This window comes from Paramormyrops kingsleyae, chromosome 1 (genome assembly GCF_048594095.1).
Source record: "Paramormyrops kingsleyae isolate MSU_618 chromosome 1, PKINGS_0.4, whole genome shotgun sequence".
NCBI classification, from domain to species: Eukaryota; Metazoa; Chordata; class Actinopteri; order Osteoglossiformes; family Mormyridae; genus Paramormyrops; species Paramormyrops kingsleyae.
In genome coordinates, this window is record NC_132797.1 from 6,774,339 (window position 1) to 6,796,313 (window position 21,975).

At 44.7% G+C, this 21,975-nt stretch overlaps 1 protein-coding gene across 2 annotated transcripts; it reads left to right on the plus strand.

Annotated features, from left to right (window-relative positions):
• The first annotated feature begins 1,595 nt into the window (after positions 1-1,595).
• Positions 1,596-20,137, plus strand: LOC111842457 (protein FAM107B-like). 2 transcript variants are annotated; one of them, XM_023809092.2, is made up of 4 exons: positions 1,596-1,716; positions 17,771-17,954; positions 18,769-18,925; positions 19,486-20,137. In XM_023809092.2, exons 2-4 carry the CDS (start codon positions 17,827-17,829, stop codon positions 19,603-19,605), a joined length of 405 nt encoding a protein of 134 aa, XP_023664860.1. In that variant the 5' UTR covers positions 1,596-1,716; positions 17,771-17,826; the 3' UTR covers positions 19,606-20,137. The 2 variants fall into 2 exon arrangements, with proteins under 2 accessions (XP_023664860.1, XP_023664859.1); XM_023809091.2 differs by having other exon boundaries at positions 1,631-1,870.
• The last annotated feature ends 1,838 nt before the right edge of the window (positions 20,138-21,975 follow it).

Here is a 21,975-nt window from a genome sequence, read left to right on the forward strand (position 1 = left end):
TGACAAGCCACACCACATAAACGGGGACCTTGTGAGTGCAGAGTAGAATAGTGATACTTTATTAATCCCTGTGGGGAAATTCTACTTTTGCTTACTCCATCTTGATCTCCATGAGACAGGCACACAGGTGAGAGGCTGCTTGTGTCACATCACAGGATCAGCCAGCATGCTGGTTAAGGACTTTGCTCTGGGGCCCCCAGACATGTGACGGTTCAGCTGAGGCCGAGGCGCAAACAAGGGAGCTTCTGATCACGGGCGCGTAGGATCAGCCCGCAGGGCCGGGCACTGCACCAGAGCTGCTGACATCAGGCCAGTGGGCTGTGAAATTGTACAACCATCAGAGAGTAACTGACACATCACTGCGTGCTGGATGAAAGTGCTGAGTCACCAGCTGTCACCAATGGTCCTCACCCTCTCCATGGAGGGGACTACCCAGGTTCCAGACACAGTGCCCCCCCCCCCCCCCCTAAAAGCAACATACACCGAGGGGGTGGCAAGCTTACTGTGGCATGGTCATAACCAGGGGACACTAAAAACTGTTATTTTCTCCAAGGATCAGGGAAGACAATAGACCCAGTATCTTGTGTGTGTGTGTGTGTGCTGGTCCCTGTCCAAATCCTTTTTTTTTTCTGAACAGTCGTCTGATGCTGAGAGCACCCCATGCTAAACATCAAATCAGTATTAATCATAATCAAAAACAGAATGAATTTGATTTTTACACAGATTAATTCACTGTGAAAAAATAATCTGAAACTGACAGAAATAATCTGGAAGCACCATATACTGACTTGGAACTGAAAGCTACCAAGCTTCTGTTACTCTCTGTATAAACAGCAAGGCAACAGCGGCTTTGTTTCCATAATAGCGAAAATCGTGCTATTCTTGTGAACAGGATGCAAGTTTACTAAAAACAGGCCTGGAAATATGAAAGTTTAAAGTTACAGTTCCATAATAATGACGGAAAACGATACTTTATTACAGTCATCATAAAAACGCCTTTGGGTTTCACATTCATTGCACATGCTAATAAAACTGTTTCAATGTTTATTAATATCATACATTAAAATATTTTCTGAAATACCTGAGCATCGTGTGTTCATCAGGGAAAGAAAGATGCGGCTGTTTAGCCAGTCGAACATTTAATGTACTTTAAGATAATGGCAGACGACGGATTTGTCTGGCATGGAAAGATAATACTTTAAAATACACCGCAACAAAGGGGAACTAACCGTCTATTGCGGAATTAACCGCTGTAACGGTAATCTGATTAAACTGCAATAACCAATTACTTCACATACAATTTTACATTCGCCCATATAGAATCCGCGAGGTTTTTACAGCATCTCAAGGACCTGATAAAAACAAATATATCAGATAGTATGTACGTTAAGCTTGGAAGTGAAACAAAAGAAAGACATGCCTACACTTGTATATACACACGGAAAAACACCCATGCATGCATATATATGCGCCAGCATTCTGCTTGTGTTATTAGCACGGCATTCTGTCACACATACACGTAATACAGAGCATTTAAAGGCTGGTGCGGCTCCCGAACGCGCACAGCGCGTCCTTTGTGCCGCCCGTTAAGCGCGCTTCGGCAGCGTCCCCCCCCCCAGACACGCCCATAAGACCCACACACAAGGGCCATAATGAATAAAAAGCAGATAGAAAGGAGGAGCTACGCGTGAGGCTCTGGCAGGGCTCTCACAGACGGTAATTTACGTTTTTGTTCTGCTTTGGTGAAGTGCTTCCCAAGAAATAAAGCTCGATATCCGCGGGACGTCCTCGACGCGGCGATGAGCGGCGGATCGGCGCTCGGCTCCTAAGCTGCGCTTTACTGACGTGGGGAGAAGCGGCATAAGTGGAGGTACAGTGTGCCTCGGTCTTCTTTTTATACATTGTTATCTTTTGCGGCGTTATGGCGCACAGGCATGGCTACAATCTTTGTTTGGAAAGTCAGTGTGACATTTTTCACGAAAGGGAATCGTGCGTCGCTGGTGAAGCGGGGAAACTTAACTTAGGGACGGACTTGAGCAAAGACCCACGAGACAAAACCTAATGCTGACACGTGTTTTTTTTTTTTAAAAGCGAAAATGTGCTTTTAATAATCAAACACCTTACTGATCCCCCGTGGGAACAAGAGGATTGCTGGTTTTTAGCAACGTTTAAAAGTCTTAAAGGATTTCCCCCATCGTGTCGCATTTTTCTATTGTTGTTGTTGTTATTGTTGTTATTATTATTATTATTATTATTATATCATCATCATAATAATCATCATCGACAACAACAGTGATAGTAATAATTCATGTAGTATCCTACTAGTATTTCATTTTAAATGTATCGTGACGTTAGATGTTTTCGCGGTTTAAATGATTAGTACATTGAAAGTACTTGATCGTTGTCTTAAATGCATTATGTGGGTTTTGTCTTTCCGTGTTTAGGGGAAATCGATTGTGCTTCTGTATGTAACATAGAATTAAACCTTAGATTTCTGTCACTCGTTGATTCAGTGAGTTCAAGAGGAGGACACACTAGAAATATATAGTGTGCAATTCTACGGCTGTGTATTGCACAGTATTACAAAACTGTACAGTAGGTTTGACAGCGTTAAAAGTCACCGCTGTTAAATTCTCATATTGTGATGTTTGGGAACAACCTGAATAGAAAATCATCTTTTTGAGGGAGTTTCCCAATAAGAAAATCAATTAAACAAAACCGAAACATTCCCATGAGGGCGACAGATAAAGGAAAGGTCGAAGGCATGAGCGCTGTTGTTTGCAAATCACGAGGTAAACAATGCTAAAAGAGGCAGATGGTATTTCAGCATCTATTAACACGGGTTAATGCACACAGCTCTCTCACATAATCGGGATAACATGCAGGTTGGAATACATCTGTCACACACAATTTGAATAACACTCAGGTACTCTTGGCAGCTGACAAACACACAGTCTGCATAACACTGAGCTTAACACATGCTGCTGTTGTTTCCGACAGTCAGATTAGTCCACAGGTTAGTGTACACGGCTCACAAGCATGCAGTCAACACATAGACACATGAGGAAAGCATGCAGTTATGATAGGATCTTGGTAAACGTGCTGGGTATCCGGAATTGCGAGAAGGATTGGTTTTTCTTTCGGGGATGTCAGGCGGCTAGATGGGGAACACATGTTTGCCATTATGCTTGAATCCCGCTGAACATTTAACATCTGTTTCTTGATCTTTGAACCAACACTGTGGAATTGTTCCTTTTGCCTTGTGGATGCATGGCCCCCCTCTCCTTGGTTTCCAAAAGGGAAGCAAGCTCCCTGTGGACTAGGTGGACCTGATGGGGAACCACAGACCAGATCCCCGGGGGTCTTTTTGTATTTTGGGAGATCGGTTCTCCCCCCCCCCCCAGACATCTCTGCTCAGAGTCTTCTCTTGAAGCCGATCTTCTGCTCAACATGCAGAATTCTGTCCACACTCTTTTCCCGATTAGAGGAGCTTCCTGTCAGAATGGACTCACGCTGTTCGCTCCACAAACCATGACTTGCAACGGGGGGGTCTTGCTGTGGGGCTTTTGACCATGACTTGTGAATGTTTTCCTGGGTTATAAAGTGATTTTGGAAAGGCCAAAGGTATTCCTCAGTAAGCAAACCAAACACATGGCACATCAACAACAGTCATGCTGAACACCAGCAATCCAGAGCTTTGCAATCAGAACTTCACTCAAGCTAAACTTGTACTGATTTTAAATACACTCTGTGTCTAACGGATGCAGTATTTTCCTCCGACATCTACTACCATTCCTACTGTTTGTGAATCTTTCCGTTGGCATCAAACCGGTCAGATTGAACCTGCTCACCTTGGTGTGCAGGATTTCATGCGAGTCATATATCGGTGAACAATCTTTGAATAGCATAGGATGAAATTTTACCGAATACAAATTTATTGAACTGCGGCATTACAAAAATAACTCCCAGCACATTAATCACCCCAAAGAAATAAATAAATGGCTAAGAAGAAACATATGGAAGAGTGAAGGTGCTATTGGCAGAGTATAAAGCTGGAAGACGCAAGACTAAGTGCAGGTGAAATGCTCTGAGATCCTCCGGTGGGGTTGGGGACAGGGAGACCTCGAGCACTTAAACCAACGGCAGTGGGTACTGAGGAACCACTGAAGAACTCAGCTGTTCATCTTGGGGAGAGGAAGGCAGAAAGTGCTCCTTAACTGTACCAGCTCTGTTGGGAGGGGGGGGTGTGTCATTAATCAGAATGGAGATCAGCATGGGTACAGTTTGATCAATCCTTACTAAACATCTGGCCTTGTTACTTTTGTCCTTGCCTGCGGTTTACCACTCAGTTAAGTTTGGATGACAGTCTGACTCGAAGGACTCTCAGTCTAACACACTCTGTGTGTCGCTCCGTCGCCCTAGCAGTTAAGCCGTTTGCTGAGCGCAATCGAACGACAAAGCAGTCATGTCCTTACAAGTTCCAGTGTTGCTGACTAAACTGCCAGTTGCAAGGGTCAGGACACTTAACAGAAACCTCTGGCTCATGGCATGGATATGGGAATCAGAGCTCAGGACACGTCAGAGTAGTTCCCGGGCCTATGAGTCATTCCGAAAGCACAGTGAACACAGAGTGCCAGTGATTCCAATCTATTATGTTGGCAGTAATTCGCTTGCTGCATTGAATTGCATACGGATAAAAGCCCTTCGTTCTCGGGGCAGAAGCCAGCATTCCACTTTCAGCAGCTCCTGTGTGACACTTCCATGCCGAAACCCCTTAATTAAAGGCAGGAGCCGGGGCAGGGCTGCCCTCGGAGACAGGAAGTCGGGAGAGTCCTGTGCAGCATCACCCAGCCTGCCGCAGAGGTGGGGAGAGCGGACAGTGGGCGTGCAGCTCCAGCCTTCCGCCTATCGGTTTGTTTCCATGTGGAACGTCTGCTTTTTAAGCATATTCCCAGTCCTATGAGACGGTTCTGTTATCACTCTGCCATAGAGCCCAGTGCCTGGACACGAACGCACTGTTTTTTCCCCGTGGGGTTCCTCAGATGCCAAAACTACTCTCTTTTGTTTATGTCCATTTTTCTTGTTTTGTTAAAGCCATCTTCACTCACGTTCCCAGCGAGAAAGAAAAAACAGTCCCAACCTGTCACCTCCCATCCCTGCATCACGTCGATTTCTTTATTTAACACGTGCCGGAAGTTTTACAGACCTCTGCAGTCTGCCGCCTGCCTCCCAACCCCCAACGAAGTCCAGCGTCTTCCATCAGTCCACTCTTGGAAAATGACTTCTGCAGTCTCTGCTGTTTGGAGCCAGACTCCCTTTCGTGGGCTGCCGTTTCTCTCCGCCTCATCCAAAAGTCCTACTTTGGTGCTCCAGAGCAAAACTGTCATTGTTTCATGCTTCCTGCACTTTGGTCTACGGAAATCATACTTTTTAAGTTGCTTTGACCATTTCATTGCTTCATATTTGGGGGAAAAAAATAGAATTTTCAATGAAAACTAATAAACTCCCTGATGCAATATGAATTTATCTACAAGACAGTTTTGACTAGCGGATGGTCTTGCAGATGGTCTTGTGGTGTTACGTAGTCTGAAGCTGGATCACACTGTGTGAGATTCTCTCTCTCAGTTATCTATCCTGTTTAGCTGAATTATGTACTAAATTCTGTCACTACACGGGGAGACTCTTACGGTTCTTTGTTGTACAAAGAGGCTTAAACTGAACATTAACTCCTCCTGTCTCAGATTGTCCCAGATGGCTGGAGCTATGAAGCTTATTCTAGCCAATAACTCTGACCTAGAAACCTTCCCAGTCATGTAATTTATGCGGAAACATGTTAACAACACAGCTCTATAACAATAAAGTACACATAACAGATCTTATTTAACCTATTTCTTTTTTTAACGTATATTTAGTTATTTTGACAGATGGAAAAATGCATCTAGCATTGGTCTGTCTCTTTATACAAAGGCTGCTGGGTTGAAGTCCTGGATCCATTGATAACCTTGTTCCACAATCCCGCTGTTAGATTTCCCCAGTATCCAACACTGTCTTTTGCTACAGATTGATTTTTTTCCTTAAAATGATCATTAGCCTGGATGTCGAAACTATTACTTGCCATCCTCAGCTCATATACTGGATCTCTCTTTTTTTTGCCCTTCCCCCTCCCCCACTTTGTGAAGGATCAGAAGGGTGGCCATAATGTGATAACATTTTAGCTGCGGCAAAAGCCTCGATTATGATTGAGAGGGAGATATTGTATCCTTTTCATTTCCTTGGAGGAGTCGTTTCCCATCCAGGTCTCTCCCCTCGCCAAGAAGCGGCTCTGTAGTTCCATGTCTCGGTCTACAAAGATGTCTGGCACCTTAGACCAGCTGTTGTTTGTACATGTTATCTCGAACATATTGCCGAAGTTATCCTGACAGGTTTCTCGGGCGTTCCCATTCTACTTGTTTCCTCTTGCCTTGAAAATAGTAAAGTACTCATCCAGAACTTGAAGTAATCACACATGAGTTTTCACTATGAATTTACTCATATAAGTATGAGTTAATTTTGCAAAGCACTTCTAGCTGCTGGGCGATCTCCTGATCTCACTTAACATGTCAGAGACCCAGAGGGCGATCTAACCATATGAACAGGCGGTTGTCTTAACTGTCTTTGAATAGAAAGAACAGTCATTGACAGCTTTGTGAGCATAATGGATGGCGCAAGCAGAAGGGAGAAGCACATAGAAATTCACCCCTTGCATGTTTTTCTGGAATACCCGGGTAATTCCTTGAGTGAGGATCAAAAGTGGTTTCCAGTCGAGTCCAGCACAGGACCTAGTATGTCTATGGGTGGCGAAACACAAGATGAAGTGTGTATTATGTTTTTAGACACATATTCAGTTTGATATTTCACTGTTTTGCGGGTAAGTACTGCAGTAAGCCTGTGAAAGCCTGACCAGTCATGCAACCCTTGGATTACACCCAGTACGTGACCACCGTGCCTGCATTGCATGCCAAAGGATGCTTTATTGACAAAGAGACGACACTGTCGAACTGCATTACTGACGGGATGTTTTACGGCGACGCACGCTGCGAAATGCAGGCTTGTTGCGTAAATCGTTATCTGCAATCTTGCTGCACACTATGTCTGGGTTAAACCATATAACACGAGTTCACCCCCCCTCCTATGCGTCTGAAACCGGTGCAGCTGTGACACAGCTGACGTGGTCCCCCTGCGCAGCCGCTGCTGTTCAGGGACATAGATATCAGCCGACAGCTGCGACCCTCCTGATCTATACGTGAAACAGGTGCATCTTACATGGGCTTGTGGAGGTATCTGCTTGGAATTGCCTTCTGCCCCACCTGGTGGTTAGCTGACCCCTATACATATGCTCAGTGAATTATGGGCTTTCTCATTCACAAAGACATCAATTACTGTTTCTGTGTCAGCAGTCCTTGCTTATTTGAGATCTAAGTGTACGTTGATCTGGATTATAAACACAAAACTTCGCTGAGAGCTGTAATTTAGTGCTCAGGTGAATTCGAGGCTGTCCTTCCTTCTGTTTACATTAAAATTCCACTTTTGGCACAGTGGATGTTTTTGCCGGCCCAGACTCGTTTATCCTCGCGCGAGGGGCTCTGCCTCGCTCTGAAACGGGGTGTTTTTTTCGTCTTTGGGAAAGGTGGGAAGTGCGGTTTCTTCATCAGACGTTTTCTGTTGAGGATGAGCTTTTTTTTTTCTCTTCTTCTTGGCAACCAGTATTTCTGCTTCTGAAAAAGGAACTGAAAAGTGACAAAGCAAGGAGATTTGCCATCTAATCGCTAAAAGGCAGTGTGATCTGTCTGTCCGCCTCTGGCGTAACACTTGATCCGAGATCAATATTTTGTTGCTATGACACCATGTTCGTCCGTAACATCATGCAGATGTAAAAAGCACTCGGAGAAGCGATCTTCTGGGATGACATCTTGGGGCTACGTGGTCTTGTCCGGCTTGGGGAGGCTTCAGGTTCGATACTCTGTGTGAGGTTGGCTGAATAAGTGTGATTGTTTCCATCACTCTCTAAGCGCATGAATTAAACACATGCTGGTGCTCTCACATTCCTGGAAGCGAGTCCCCTCTTCCCTGGGGTCTACTTTTCCCTTTTGTCTGTCGGCTGGGTTCATCGCATTCCTGCAGTGTGACACAATCTGAGCCGTGTGCGTGTGTGTGCATGTGTTATTTATTTTTTTTTGTTTTTAAAGCCCCGCCAAGTTCATAATCAGTGGTTTCCTGGGCCTGCTCCCACAACTATTCGACAAGGACGTCTCTTCTCACAGTGTTCAGAAAAAGTAATCCCATTCCACACCCAAGTTCAGGATAGCGGTGAGGAAAAAAGGAACCAATTACTACTTATCTGATTACATAAGCTCTTAAAAATACATTTCCTATTTTGGTGAGTGTAAATGTCCTGGAATATCTACTGACAGGGAAGTGATTCTCAGCTTTGCTGTAGTAAAAATACTTTAATAAATTGTCAAAATAAATTGTGACACTAACTTTAAGAAGGAGAAGGAGAAGAAGTTTCAAACCGCAAAATGTTAATTATGGTAACAAGTCAGAAAAAAGTGATGTAAAATACCTTGTGTGGTATATTGAAGTTCTTTAACAGAAGTATGGGGGGGAAGCCTTCATGCCGTAGAGAAACAGGAAAGCGTGCTGATATCTCAGGGCCAGGGCTGAGGTAGAAAGGCAGTGCTGAAAGTGCACTGCAGACAGGAGAAGCGGCCCCCTATATCTAATCTCTCCATGCACCCTCCCAAGCTGACTCGAGGCAGAGGTACAGGGAAAAAAAAGGCATCGAGTATCTCATCGGGTGAGGACAGATTTGATACTGTCCAGATTTCCCCCCCTCGTCTGTCCCCATTAAAGAAAACATAAAGGAGTGAGATTTTGAAACGCTGATATCATTTCCCATTCGCTGTGGGTGAAGAGTTAGATTTGAGATTTGTGCCAGACACCTCTAGATTACATCTTCCTTCCCAACATTGCTCTCTTAGAGGCTGTTTTTCAACAAACAGGTTATTGAAAGTGGAGTCATTCACATGATGCAAATGCCCGGAATGAATTCCTAACCGCTCCTTGAGTGATTTCAATGAAGTCAACAAATACAAGTGGCTTCTTGGGCCAGTACAGCCGGGGCATGACAGATTGAATGTAGGTAAGATGACTCTTCTGTATTTATCTAGACAGAGCTGCTTTACAAGGTTACTACAACTTCATATTTCTGAGTTCTTTGATTGGGAAATCTGGGTGTTATCTACTGGCTGGCAGGAACAGAAACCATTTGCTTTAAGCAAAAGTTAAATATTGTGTCACGACTTGCTAAAGATTCTTCCAGCTGTAACGGTTTTTAGTATCCTTCTTCAGTTTTTCCTTAACAGTTTTGGAGAATGATCCAAGGTCTTTCATTAAATGCAAATCCAGAGATACAAACAGAGTAAAAAAAGTTTTACATACTTTGGACCATTAAAAATGTATCTTTGTGGCCAACAGCTCATGTGGTTCTCACTGATATGCACCGTTTCTAGGTTCCTAAGGGTGAGTTTTGTCTAGTTAGCGCCAGTTGATGCACTTTCCTACCGAAGTTCATGTATGTAGTTCCTAGTGCTGCATTCCAGGTTTGTGTCAACCGGGAACTTTTGCAGTTCCCGGGCACTTCCATGTGTTGCTTTCCCACCGCACAAAAGGAACCGTAACACTGTGCTGAATACGCATGGGAGATGCAAGAAGTTTGTAAGTTAAACTTCATACGTAATTTCCTAAGTGAGCAAACTACACTGCCACCTCAGAACAAGGGAAACAATGGAAGTAATTTTATTAGTTATAGCGTGGAGTGGGGGGTTCGATTTGTATGATACCAAGATTCAGGACAAATCACACCCGTATTAGACCAAAACCAGACAAATCATTTTATTTTACAATAAATATTTTACAATATTTTGGAATACAGGATCTTCTCATAAACTACGGGACAGATAGAAACACTGCTGGGAAGAGGTTTCATAGTACCATCCCACGATCCGGCTTTATACGGCCTGCAACATATTTATATTTCATTATTAAATCAGGGCAGCAGATAAATTTCTCGTTTTCCACAAAATAAAATAATGATGTGACGTTCTGCTACTGAAACCCTCCCCTCAGTATCAAGGGTAGAAATTTCCATATCGGTGCACCACTGTAAGAAACAACAGGAAAACCAGCACACTTTTACATGGAATTCCAGAGATCACATTTTCTGATGCAGGAATATGGAGACACAAGCCAAAAAAAGGTATTCATTAATGCTTTTAATGTAACTGAAATCCAAATATAATGCCATCTGTTCCATTTTTGCTCCACCACTTCCATCTCTTCTCCCCACAGTAACTTACAAGTTGGACCTGGTGCTTGTGGTCCACCAGTCAGCACAGTTTATCACTGTAAGCCCCACCCAGTACTTCCTGGTCAAATGTAAAGTTCCTTCCCCTTGAGTATGGACTAAAAAAAAAGTTCGGGAACTACTTCCCAGGCACTACCATTGGGCTGAATTCCTGCGGTTGGAACATGACAGAACTTTCTGGTACCTGAAAAAAGTTCCTGCGGTGGGAAAGGGCCTGTTTGTATCTCTGGATTTGCATTTAATGAAAGACCTTGGATCATTCTCCAGCTTATCCACAAGTTAGGTTTCCTTAATGTACTCATTGGATAAAAAGGCTGAGAAACACGGGTGAGCTGGGAGTAAGTCCCATATTCCAGGATCTGCTTATGCTTCCCACTTGGAAGGGATGTGCTTTCTGCCTTCAGGCCCTCATACTCCCTAGCTGCATGTCCCTCACCCTAACTTGGGGGTGGCTGGTCAACTCCTGACTGTCTACCAGACTCCACTCCGAAACATGGCCCTCAATACCTCTCTGCTTCACATGGAACACCAGAACCTTATGGAACAACAGTAGTCAAGGTCTGACTCTGTGCCCATTGAAGATCTCTTAACAGACAACGCTAATGGCTAGTCTGTTGATCTCTGTCCTTTGGCTGTGTTCCAGGTCTGGCTCTCTCAGCCTGGACACCATATCAGCTGTACAGATGAAAGGAGGTGGAGGGGCTTGTATGACCATCCTCTTAGATGTTTCATAAATAAGGTGGAGTTCTTGGTTGACCTTGTAGTCATTTAGCTTGTAAGTTAGCATGCTAGCTATATTGTAGTCCAGAGACTTACAGGAATTAATGTTGTTTTTCTTTAAATAATCATAGTGAATTTTCATGGGGTCTCTGATAAGGTTGGCTGCAGTCAAACATGTGACATCTGTTGACCAATGAAATATCCATAGAACCCGCTGCCAAGTAAATGTGGGGTCAACTTGACGGCAGATGGACTGGCGGCGTCCAGATGAGCCACGACTGTCCGCTAAGTCGCCTTTAAGTGGATCTGAATGAGTGGCCAGCCGACCCTCCCATTGAATTTTATGGCTCAAAAGAATGACACCAAATACAGAAGAAAGGGGTGGGGTTGCTGCAGTCTTAATGATTCCCAACACACCCTGTTTCTCTCCTTAAGATTTCCCAGAGTAATCGTCTCAGATCAAACAAACAGCCTCTAGGTGTGTGAAGTTATTAACCATGCAGCTGGAAGATCAGCCAGCTCCATAAACTGTATCCCGTGTGAAAATAACCTTTAGCTGATGTCCAAGTCGATATTAAGTTGCGATCCCTGTGATTTTCTTTTTTCCTGCTGTGTTTAGATCATCTTGTTCTGCAGCATTATAAAGCGAAGATTTTTCTTGTTATAGGTGGCGTTTTACTTCAGCTGTAACATTACTGGAGGGTTTTATGGCCTCACAGGATGAGCCCAGAGACTCTTCTCTCCCTTGTATTTGTTTGAAACAGCTGGCCTCTTTAACAATATCCCATCATGTTGATCTTTTAGGGCAGTTGCCTCACTGCATCTGGGGGACGGCATCAGTGTATTGAAGGAAGATGAGTTGCGCGCGGTCAACAGAATCACAGCAAAAGCCCTCAGAGCACCATAAAAAGGCTCCTGGCTTTGGTGTAGATGCTCGAGGTTATTCCTTTGCTGTTTGATTACTGCTCTGTTCCAGGTTAGTGGTGCTTAAAAGGCATTTAATGAACAGGGTGACAGGAAGTGACAGATTTTTTACAGGCCTCTTGGAGGGGGTAGGATGGGAGTTATTGGGGGGCTGGGGGGGGGTTAAAAGAGTAGAGAGGTTTGCACTTCATTTTAGTGCCGCCCACAATCCCCCCCAGAGCCACATATGTAAAAAGTACATAATAACAGAGCCAGGCAGTTGCACATTTCAGAAGCCTGCCAGCTGTCGAGTAGCCATCTTTAAAATAAGCGGGAAGATGTTACCACGGCGACCAGCCCCAGGAGGCGGCCCCATAAGCAGCGTCTCCTGAGCGAAACTCAGCCCGCCAGTCTAGTCATTTCAAACTGCCTCAGTTCATTCAGGCTTTTACAACAACTGACTTATGGAAAGTTTTTTTTTCTCTCTCTCTGGAAGCCGAAGTTTTTGCATATGTCTGTTTTTGTTTTTTGGACAGCGTTTTGGGAAACAAAGTACTTCTCTGTCTTATTTCCTGTTTTCATCACAGATTACAAGCCGGATAGCATTAATGTTTATGCAGGAAACCAAAAAGCAGTGATTTATGGCCAAACCCGGTCGTGCGGGTTACAGTATGCTGTACCACAATGCGCTCCGTTGCCACATTATCTGCCAAAGATGTCCACAGGAAACGCAGTGTCAGCGCTAATCTGCAGTGTTAGCACTGTCCACTGTGTGTTAACTGACACTAGTGCTGTCTAGTCCAGTCCAGTGAAGATTCAGGATATAGAGTTATGACACGCAGCTCCCAAACTGCATTCAGACCCCTCATCATCGATCCAGTTGGTACGTTACAAAGTGAGAGGATGCAACTCAAACAGGGTACAGCAAACTCCTTAGCCAGTGCTCAAGTTAGACGCTAATCTAGATGTAATATATGTAAGCCATATCCATTTAAATAGTTAATAGGCTGTTATAAATTCTGTCTAGTCACACACACACAGAGTGCTTTGTTACAACCTAAATACCCTCGCCATTTTGCATGTAATTAAATTATGTAGAAAACTGACCAGATACACATGACTGAAGCCATTTTATTGAGTTATAAGTAAGTTTGGAACATTCCAGTGTTCTAGCTCTGATGCTTAATTAATCACTAAAGGGTAAATAACAGTCTGTTCAAAGTACAGGTCAGTTGTTGCTGTATGACTGCAAACTGCAGTGGTCCAGGATGTGAGACAGCCCATTTTGATTTAATAACCACCCCCCGAGGCGGAAGCTCTGTGGTTCCACCCTTCAGAGCCGTCCCCAAACACAGCTGCACGTTCCTGAGACTCTTACTCATTCGGGGCTGGGGGGGACAGCGAGAGATACGTGGTGAATCGGGCCACTATCCCCCCCACGGGTCAGTGAGTAGCACTCGTGGGCTGTGGGCAGCTGTGATGGTCAAAGGTCACAGAAAACCAGAGAAAGGTCACAGTCCCTTAACTCACAGGCTCGCAGGAGACGCTGCCAGGAAGTGTGGCTCACGGCAGCCTGTTGACTTAAGGGTGGGGTGTCACTTTGATATGAATCGGAGAGGCCTGGGGTTACATCTGGCCTGGATACTGTAAGGTATGAGACATTTATAAAGCAGGGAGTGTCCTTACTTCATTGTTCCTAACAGACCCCCAGCTCTCATTTTTCTATGCTGGGAAATGTGCCGATTTTGATTTCTCCTCAAGGCCTGCTTGTTGTCTTAAGACTGTCCTTTACATATACAAACGTCGCTATCCCCGAATGTTAAAGAGATCAGCGGTTTGATGTCTGAGGCAAGACAATTAAGCAAGCAGTGTAAACAATGGTCAGAGATCATAAAGCGGGGGGCCAACGAGAGTTATAATCCTGGAAAGCCGTTCACGCTCCCGCAGGGCTGTCATGGTGGACTGTGATTCTGCGGGTGTGGTGACGGACGTGGCCAGGCCAGGTGGGGAGGGGGACGGAAGTGTTAAGGCTTCTGTCAGTGAGCAGCTGTGATTTAACGACTCATCAATACTGATTTTAATCAGCTCCGCCCCCCACTTTCAGAACACAGGACTGAAATCACACGTCACCTTTTGAGTGGCTCAGTCAGGGATACTGCACTTTTCATTCTTTTGATCGGTCTGTATTGCAATTTATTTTTTAATTTCACTTTGGTTTAGTTTAATTCTAGCAGGTCTGCTCATTATTATGGTTCCTTACCTGTAGTTTCTCCACATATCTTGTAAATGCAAGCGATACCACTGCATTGTAACAGGCATGTTTACTGCGTTATGGGGTCCCCACTGCATTGTGACAGGCATGTTTACTGCGTTATGGGGTCCCCACTGCATTGTGACAGGCATGTTTACTGCGTTATGGGGTCCCCACTGCATTGTCACAGGCATGTTTACTGCGTTATGGGGTCCCCACTGCATTGTCACAGGCATGTTTACTGCGTTATGGGGTCCCCACTGCATTGTCACAGGCATGTTTACTGCGTTATGGGGTCCCCACTGCATTGTCACAGGCATGTTTACTGCGTTATGGGGTCCCCACTGCATTGTAACAGGCATGTTTACTGCGTTATGGGGTCCCCACTGCATTGTAACAGGCATGTTTACTGCGTTATGGGGTCCCCTCTGCTCAGCCTTTACCCTCATTAGTGTTTCACACATTTAACAGTAACCCTCAGATCTCAGCTATTTGAAGTGCCCATTTTTTATATTAATTATGAATCAACCAGGAACAATGTAGGAAATCATATATGAAACTGGGGAAGGGTATCTGGATTAGAGGGTTTGCGATTTTTAACTTTTTTTTTTGTGGTTATGCAATGAAGAAACATTGGGTCCAGAACTGCTGATAATATTGCTTTATGACCAGATCTTGTCAGCCCAGTCCATTTACAATGTAGATGTGGAGTTTAATAAGGACAATATGATGCAGGTACGACAGATTTATGTATGAGCACAAAAAAAGAATTTAATCGGTAAGCGTTATGTGTATGATTATATTAAATCACACTAGGACCGTGAATTTTAAAACAAAGAAGAAAACGTCTGCCTGTTTGTAATTGTAATACTTTATGATCAGGACCCCGTGCGTGACTAAATCATATAATTGCAGCCAGGCACATTTCTCGGGTCTGTGATGTAAAGCCCCCAACCCCCCTCTGTCCCCACCCCCCACAGTGAACCGTCTGACCCGAGAAAACCCCGTCTGCAACCGGCGGAACACTGCCCCCTTTCGGACGATTCTGCTGCGGTTTAGCGAGTAGTGGGTCGACCAGATCTGTGTATCAGTGGGCGTCCTGTAGAATTTTCGTTGCGACTATCTACAAATCCAACTAATTCAGTAACATTTCATTAATGCGCGTTAAGACTGGAAAACGTAACGCTTTAACATATTGGGTTTCGCAGTGGCACGGCGCCCCCATCTGTGTGCACTTCCAGTGGAAACAATCTTTTTCCCCTTTCTGTCTCCACAGAAGTTTCCATTATAATTAAACGATGAATATAGGTCATATAATAACGCCGTCTGAGACGACAGCGACATATTGAGGGTAGTCATTCATATATAGATGTTTAGAGAAGTTAGTTTTAACGATTACCGATAGTAGTCACCAGAAAAGTTGATCCTTCTGATTTCGGAGTCTGGTGTATAACAGGCACAGTTTACAGGTTTAATAAAATTGGTTATAATGCCGATAATCGGCGTGACTCATTTAGGTCTAATTCAAAGAAGTGGCGTCATTCATCCCTGCAGCTGAAATCAGGGCGCCAGCTCACGCTTTAGAAACCTTACGGCAAATCTATATTAATCCGTTATAAACCTAAAATTAGCTACATCAAAAGCGTTGAGGCAGTTTGCAAACCCTACAGACTATTTGCAAGGAAATAAAACTCTTACATACATGCAAATACGTGTGCAGACTTGTCTCGAATTGGAAATCTCACTCTAGACAGTTGACCATATCGGAAAATAAACCTCGAAGTTTGACAATGGTTGATTCCATGCTGATTAAAAAGCCTACAGATACAAAGGTTAATGACGTATAATATATATAAAAAAAAGGCTAAACGAGCGCACTGATTTTCCCACTTACCTTCAGCTACGGCGTTAGAGTATCTTGCGCAGGCCCACGTGACTCACTGCTGACCTCATCTGGACAATCGACGGTAGTGCAGCACATCTCTGCGTTGAAGAGAATCCCTTCATTGACTGTAAACAAAATCCACTGGATATCTTCAATATTGCTTCGTGTTGTTTTAAATTGCTGAATGAATTGGAAATATACACGTGTTTTTACAATAAATGAGCAGTAGCTGAAATGATTTGTATACACTTTGGTCGACGCTGAAGTTCTTAAACAGACTTTAGGGCAAATAAACACCCAAATCGGCTGCGGAGTATGACAACAAACTGGCAAATGGTTCGAAAAACGTAATTGGGATTGGATTAAGATAAAAATCGTATTTTCATGTTCATCACAGTATCTCAGTAGGAAGCAAGGGTGTCTTACACCTTCAGATTTAGGAGGGGCGTTATTAGAATTAGAATTAGAATTTAGTGATCAGTGGTCATTGTCAACACACCACAGCACACAGTGTGCAACAACGAAATGTGACCTCTGCATTTGACCCATATGTGACTTTCGTGACATAGCAGGGGGCAGCTAATTAAGCGCCCGGGGAGCAGTGCTTGGGGACGGTACCTTGCTCAGGGTATCTCAGTGGTGACTTGCTGGTGGGGGATTCGAACCTGCAATCTTTCAATTACAAGTGCGCTACCCTAACCATCAAGCCACCACTGCCCACAAGAAAAAAAGCATCTGTCAGAAGTGGTCAGAAGGGTTATGTTCCCTTTCTGTGTCGTATGGGATGATCCCAGGTACCTGCTGCTACTGTAGGTAAACGGGTCCCTTTGTGTGTCATGGATGTCCTTCCTGCCCAGGGTCTCCCTTTGTGTGTCATGGATGTCCTTCCTGCCCAGGGTCTCCCTTTGTGTGTCATGGATGTCCTTCCTGCCCAGGGTGTCCCCCTGCTCTTGCTGCCTGGGATAGGCACCAGGCCCCCTTGCAAATCTGCTCTGGCTATACATTTGGAAGACAGGTGGGATCTGTGGAATAATTTAATTTCCTGCTGTGTTCAGAGCACCAAGGTGCAGTTTTTTTTGCAAATTAAATACTTAGAAACTCCCTACTGACCTGTGATGTGGATGTTAGATCCCCACATTACAGGCTGGCTTGTGCCATCAGACAGTGTGCACTATAAAAAAAAAACCCTGTTAATTTTATTCGTTTACTCTGTGTTGGCATTGTCAGTTACAATAAACCATATAATTAAATGCATATAGCCTTCTATATGGGGATAAATTATCTTGCCATATAGGGGGAAAAAAAACGGACCAGCTTTCACCAAAACTTATCCATGTAATGGGAAATTCAGAGTGAAATGGGGCGAATCTCGTGTTTATGTTCCGCATGCTTATGTTCCGGGTGCCATGTTTCCTCATATTTCTGTTCTTCCTGTTACATTTAAAAGTCAGTCTGGTGGTTTACGGCTATTCTGTGATCTGTTCAGCTGCCTTGACCTGAACGTGACTGCAGTGTTCTATAATGGGTTGAGTTCGTGACATAGCATGGCTGTCCATGTATGAGGACACCACTGACCCAGGGTCTCGCACCCTGTGTGTCCCTACAGAGCCAGGCCAGGAGCAGGAGGGGGCAGCAGACAGACCGTCCTGGGCGGGCAGCACCATGGCTGAGCCGGACTACATTGACGCGGATTGCGATGAGCTCATCAAGCCAAAAAAACTCGTGAACCCATGTAAGTCTTCCAGGAACCATCAGGACCTGCACCGGGAACTGCTGATGAACCACAACAGGTGAGACACCTGCTTTGTCCTTCTGTGAGGGCTGGGGTGATCATCACACATATGTCTACATCATGATAGAAGTCGAACAAACTGTCCTAAAATTTCTGCCAGGTGCAGAGAAAAGGTAAACCACCCCCCCCCCCCCCCCCCACCAAGATAACACACGTAGCTGGCTTACGGAAAATGAAGCAGTGCATTTTAAATGTCAGTCTGATGTCATTACTGCCAAATCCATTTATGTAATGGTGGAGAGAGGGGATGTCTTTAGGCAGACGGCTCGTGGTGACTGACTGGACGAAGGAAACTTGTATCAGTCTGTAATTTATTAAAGTCTGGGGGCTTCGGTGTAATTAGTACCATCAGTGTAAGAGCTTTAGCGGCCCTCATGGGGACGTCTTGTGTGACGTAATCCTGAGGTTTTAGACACAGAAGAGCCGGTGTCTGTGCTTCCACTCGCATGTATTATCAGTGACGAGGGGATTCCATTGTGCCTCTGTTAGACGCTGCAAAGCAGAGTGTGGGAGTGCCGAGAGCTCAGGGAACGCAAGACCTTGTAGGTCGTCAGCTTTTCTGAGGGCAAATATTTCCTCATAAGCAAAATAATAAGTTTCATGAAGAATTTCATGAGATCATGCTAGGAAACATAGTTCAATTTATAAAGATATTTGTCTACATGAACACATTTAAGTATGCACAGCCAAATAAACCCCCGGGCAAACATTTGGTTGGACAACCTATTGTACATCATTAGTCGTTATCCTGAGGGCCCACAGTTTCTGAAAGACTACAAGGGAAAGTGACGATGCGGGTGCCCTCCCCGCAGGGGCCTGTCTCCCCAGAACAAGCCGGAGCTGCAGAAGGTCATGGAAAAGCGGAAGCGGGACCAGGTGCTGAAGCAGCAGAAGGAGGAGCAGGAGGCCCACACGAAGCTCTCGGACCTGGAGATCGAGCTGATGAAGCGGCAGCAGAAGCTGGAGCAGGTGGGACCAGCCGGCAGCACGCATGCTAGTGCACCTGGGCTTCATTCACAGGGGTGAACACAGTAGATCCTTCGGTGACCAGCAGAGATAGGGATATAGGGATCTCGCCTACCACCAGCAGAGATAGGGATATAGGGATCTCGCCTACCACCAGCAGAGATAGGGATATAGGGATCTCGCCTACCACCAGCAGAGATAGGGATATAGGGATCTCGCCTACCACCAGCAGAGATAGGGATATAGGGATCTCGCCTACCACCAGCAGAGATAGGGATATAGGGATCTCGCCTACCACCAGCAGAGATATGGATATAGGGATCTCGCCTACCACCAGCAGAGATAGGGATATAGGGATCTCGCCTACCACCAGCAGAGATAGGGATATAGGGATCTCGCCTACCACCAGCAGAGATAGGGATATAGGGATCTCGCCTACCACCAGCAGAGACCGTGAGAGGTCATGGGGATCTCGCCTCTCAGGCTCTGGTGTCTTCTCATGAATGAATTAGGGTTTGTGCCAGTAATGCAACCCTCATCATGTGTTTCACATCTTCTTCCAGTTTGAGCTGGAGCAGCAGAAGATCGAGGAGGAGCAAGAGAACACGCCTGAGTTTGTCAGGATGAAGAGCAACCTGAGGAGGACGAGGCAGGAGGCAGAGGGGCCAGACCAGACCCCATAGTCTTGGTGGAGGGGGGGCTGTAGAGTCCACGGCACATGTCATGGTGACCACATCACAGGGGGGGGTGGGTGTGTGTGTTCTGTAAACAGATTTCCCCCAAACAGACTGGGGGCTCACCAGAAATCGAACCCTATCGCCCCCCCAGAAATGGGGGGCTCCCCCTCACAAGCTAGTTTTGTTTGTCACATTGTAAATGGACATTTGCACACTGGATGGACTCTGGAGCTTCTTTTGATTCACTTTTGTAAAGCCAACACGAGTGCAGTTATTTATGTGTTTTGTTCCTAGGTGTGGGATTCTGGCCATGTTTCTGCCGTTGTGGTTCTTTGCGTCACATAAGCTGGGGTCTGTTTTTCCTCGGGGTTGGGGGGATGGGGGAATCGGTGGGTGTTTAATTGTGTGACTCACTTTGCTGGTTTGGTTTCCGTATTTGTCTCTTATGCTACATTTGTTGGTCCTTCGGGGGGCAGTAAGTGTCGTTTCCTTTTCATTGTTTTATAAGAAATAAAGAATGATGATGATTTGCACGAAACGTGTGGCTTTACACTGCAGTGTGTGTGTTCACATTTGGCAGAGGGTAGAGTTTTGACCAAAAGGGGGCATTTTCTACAATGGTTGAAGGAGGGAACTGATGGCAAAAAATTACAATGTCAACCTGATGCTCTTTTTTAAAGCTTTTTCTTAAAAAAAAGAAAATAAAGGGGATTTTTAAAAACTCTTTCTAAGCCATCTGATATGCCCCACGATCGAGTTCCCACGGTGGTGAAAATGAGACATGGGCAGATGTTTCAGGTGTGTGTCATTTCTGGAGCAAATCACACAGAATGTGGGCGGCGGGCACTGAACTTGTGACCTTGCAGGGCACGACAGGTGCCGCCAAAATCAGGCCCCCCACCGTTAAGTTGTACCTTAACGTTCCAAGATGTTCTCAAAAATGTCCTTAGCTAAGTAGACCATCTGTATGAGATACTGAACCACTCCTAGCTACACTACATGGACAAAAATATTGGGACACACCTCTTAATCATTGAAATCAGGTGTCATTCAGACACTCTTCTTTAGGTATATGTTTCACATTGTTGATGTATACATACATTATCTATTTATTCATTTACTGGGGAGGGGAGGGGTCCCCTAGTTCTGACACCCCTGGAATACACACATCTCTCTAATGTGCCAAAGTCACACTATAATAAAAATTTCGATTCATGAGATTGATAAATGTCAACACTGTAGGTTCATGTACATGTATATCTAATGTATTAGACACACTGGAATAGTCCTTATGGTCATTAATGAAGCACATTGGACATTCTCTTTTATTAAGACAGTAATGCAACTTTTCTTTCAGCTGTTGTGCCATTGCTTATCCCAATATCGATGACATACACATATTCGTGCATGCTGGTGTTTTATAGCAGTGTTCAATCCTCAGTCCTCGGGGAACCCTGGACGGTCCACGTTTTTGCTTCCTCTCAGCTCCCAGCCACCTGTACCAGGTATTCTGTGTTCCTGATCATAGCTGTCAATTCTCCCGTTTTGGCCGGGAAACTACCGTATTTTACCCCACTTTCCCGCCGTCCTCCCGTATTAGTATTTTCCCGTAAATCTCCCGTATTATAATATCATTAAAAAAAAACAAAAAAAACCTCTGCCTCTCCAAACTGAACTGTCAGTAGCCTCGCGAGAACTGATACCTGCTGTAGTCTGCAGGTTATTTACATTAACCAGGTCATAAATGCGGAGGTTAAAATGGCGATGCTGTGTGCCAAAACCAACGTTACTTTCACCTTCTGTGACGACTTCAACAAGGATACAAAGTCTGCAACAAATCTGTATAATAAGTCATTAGTGAATGCCAGAGAGCCATATGAGTGAACATGAGAAATTAAAAGAAAATGTGTAATGAAAATAAAATGTAAATGACAAGTGGTTATTTTAGATTTTTCGTACACCTGTCTTAAAATGTAAGGGATACTGGAGCTTGGTTGGGGTGGTGGGATGGCTCGCGGTGGGTGCCGGGAAATTTCCCTTACTTTCAAATCCAAAACTTGACAGGTATGTTCCTGATTGGCTGGGAGCTGGGAGAGAGCAGAAACGAGGTTCCCTGAGGACTGGGTTGGGAAACACTGTTTTATAGAACAAATAATTGCCCAGTCGGCAAAAATCATATTTACGGTTAGATTATTCAGTTTGTTTATTTTGCTTTTTAGGTTCTCCTCAGTTGCAATATTTTGATATTCCTGCTGTGTTGTATTTATAAAGAACAGCCAAGGAGTCACTGCACAGGTTGTCACAGCTCTGCAGAAGATGACGTTCTACATTTACCCATTCTACCCCAACCAAAGGACTCCATTCATCGCATTCTGC

Excerpts from the sequence above, each read along its gene's own strand:
- LOC111842457 (XM_023809092.2), top strand. The coding sequence starts at position 17,827 with ATGGCTGAGCCGGACTACATTGACGCGGATTGCGATGAGCTCATCAAG. Across the intron at positions 17,955-18,768 it reads CTGCTGATGAACCACAACAG|GGGCCTGTCTCCCCAGAACA; the intron begins GTGAGACACCTG and ends CCCTCCCCGCAG. Across the intron at positions 18,926-19,485 it reads GGCAGCAGAAGCTGGAGCAG|TTTGAGCTGGAGCAGCAGAA; the intron begins GTGGGACCAGCC and ends ATCTTCTTCCAG.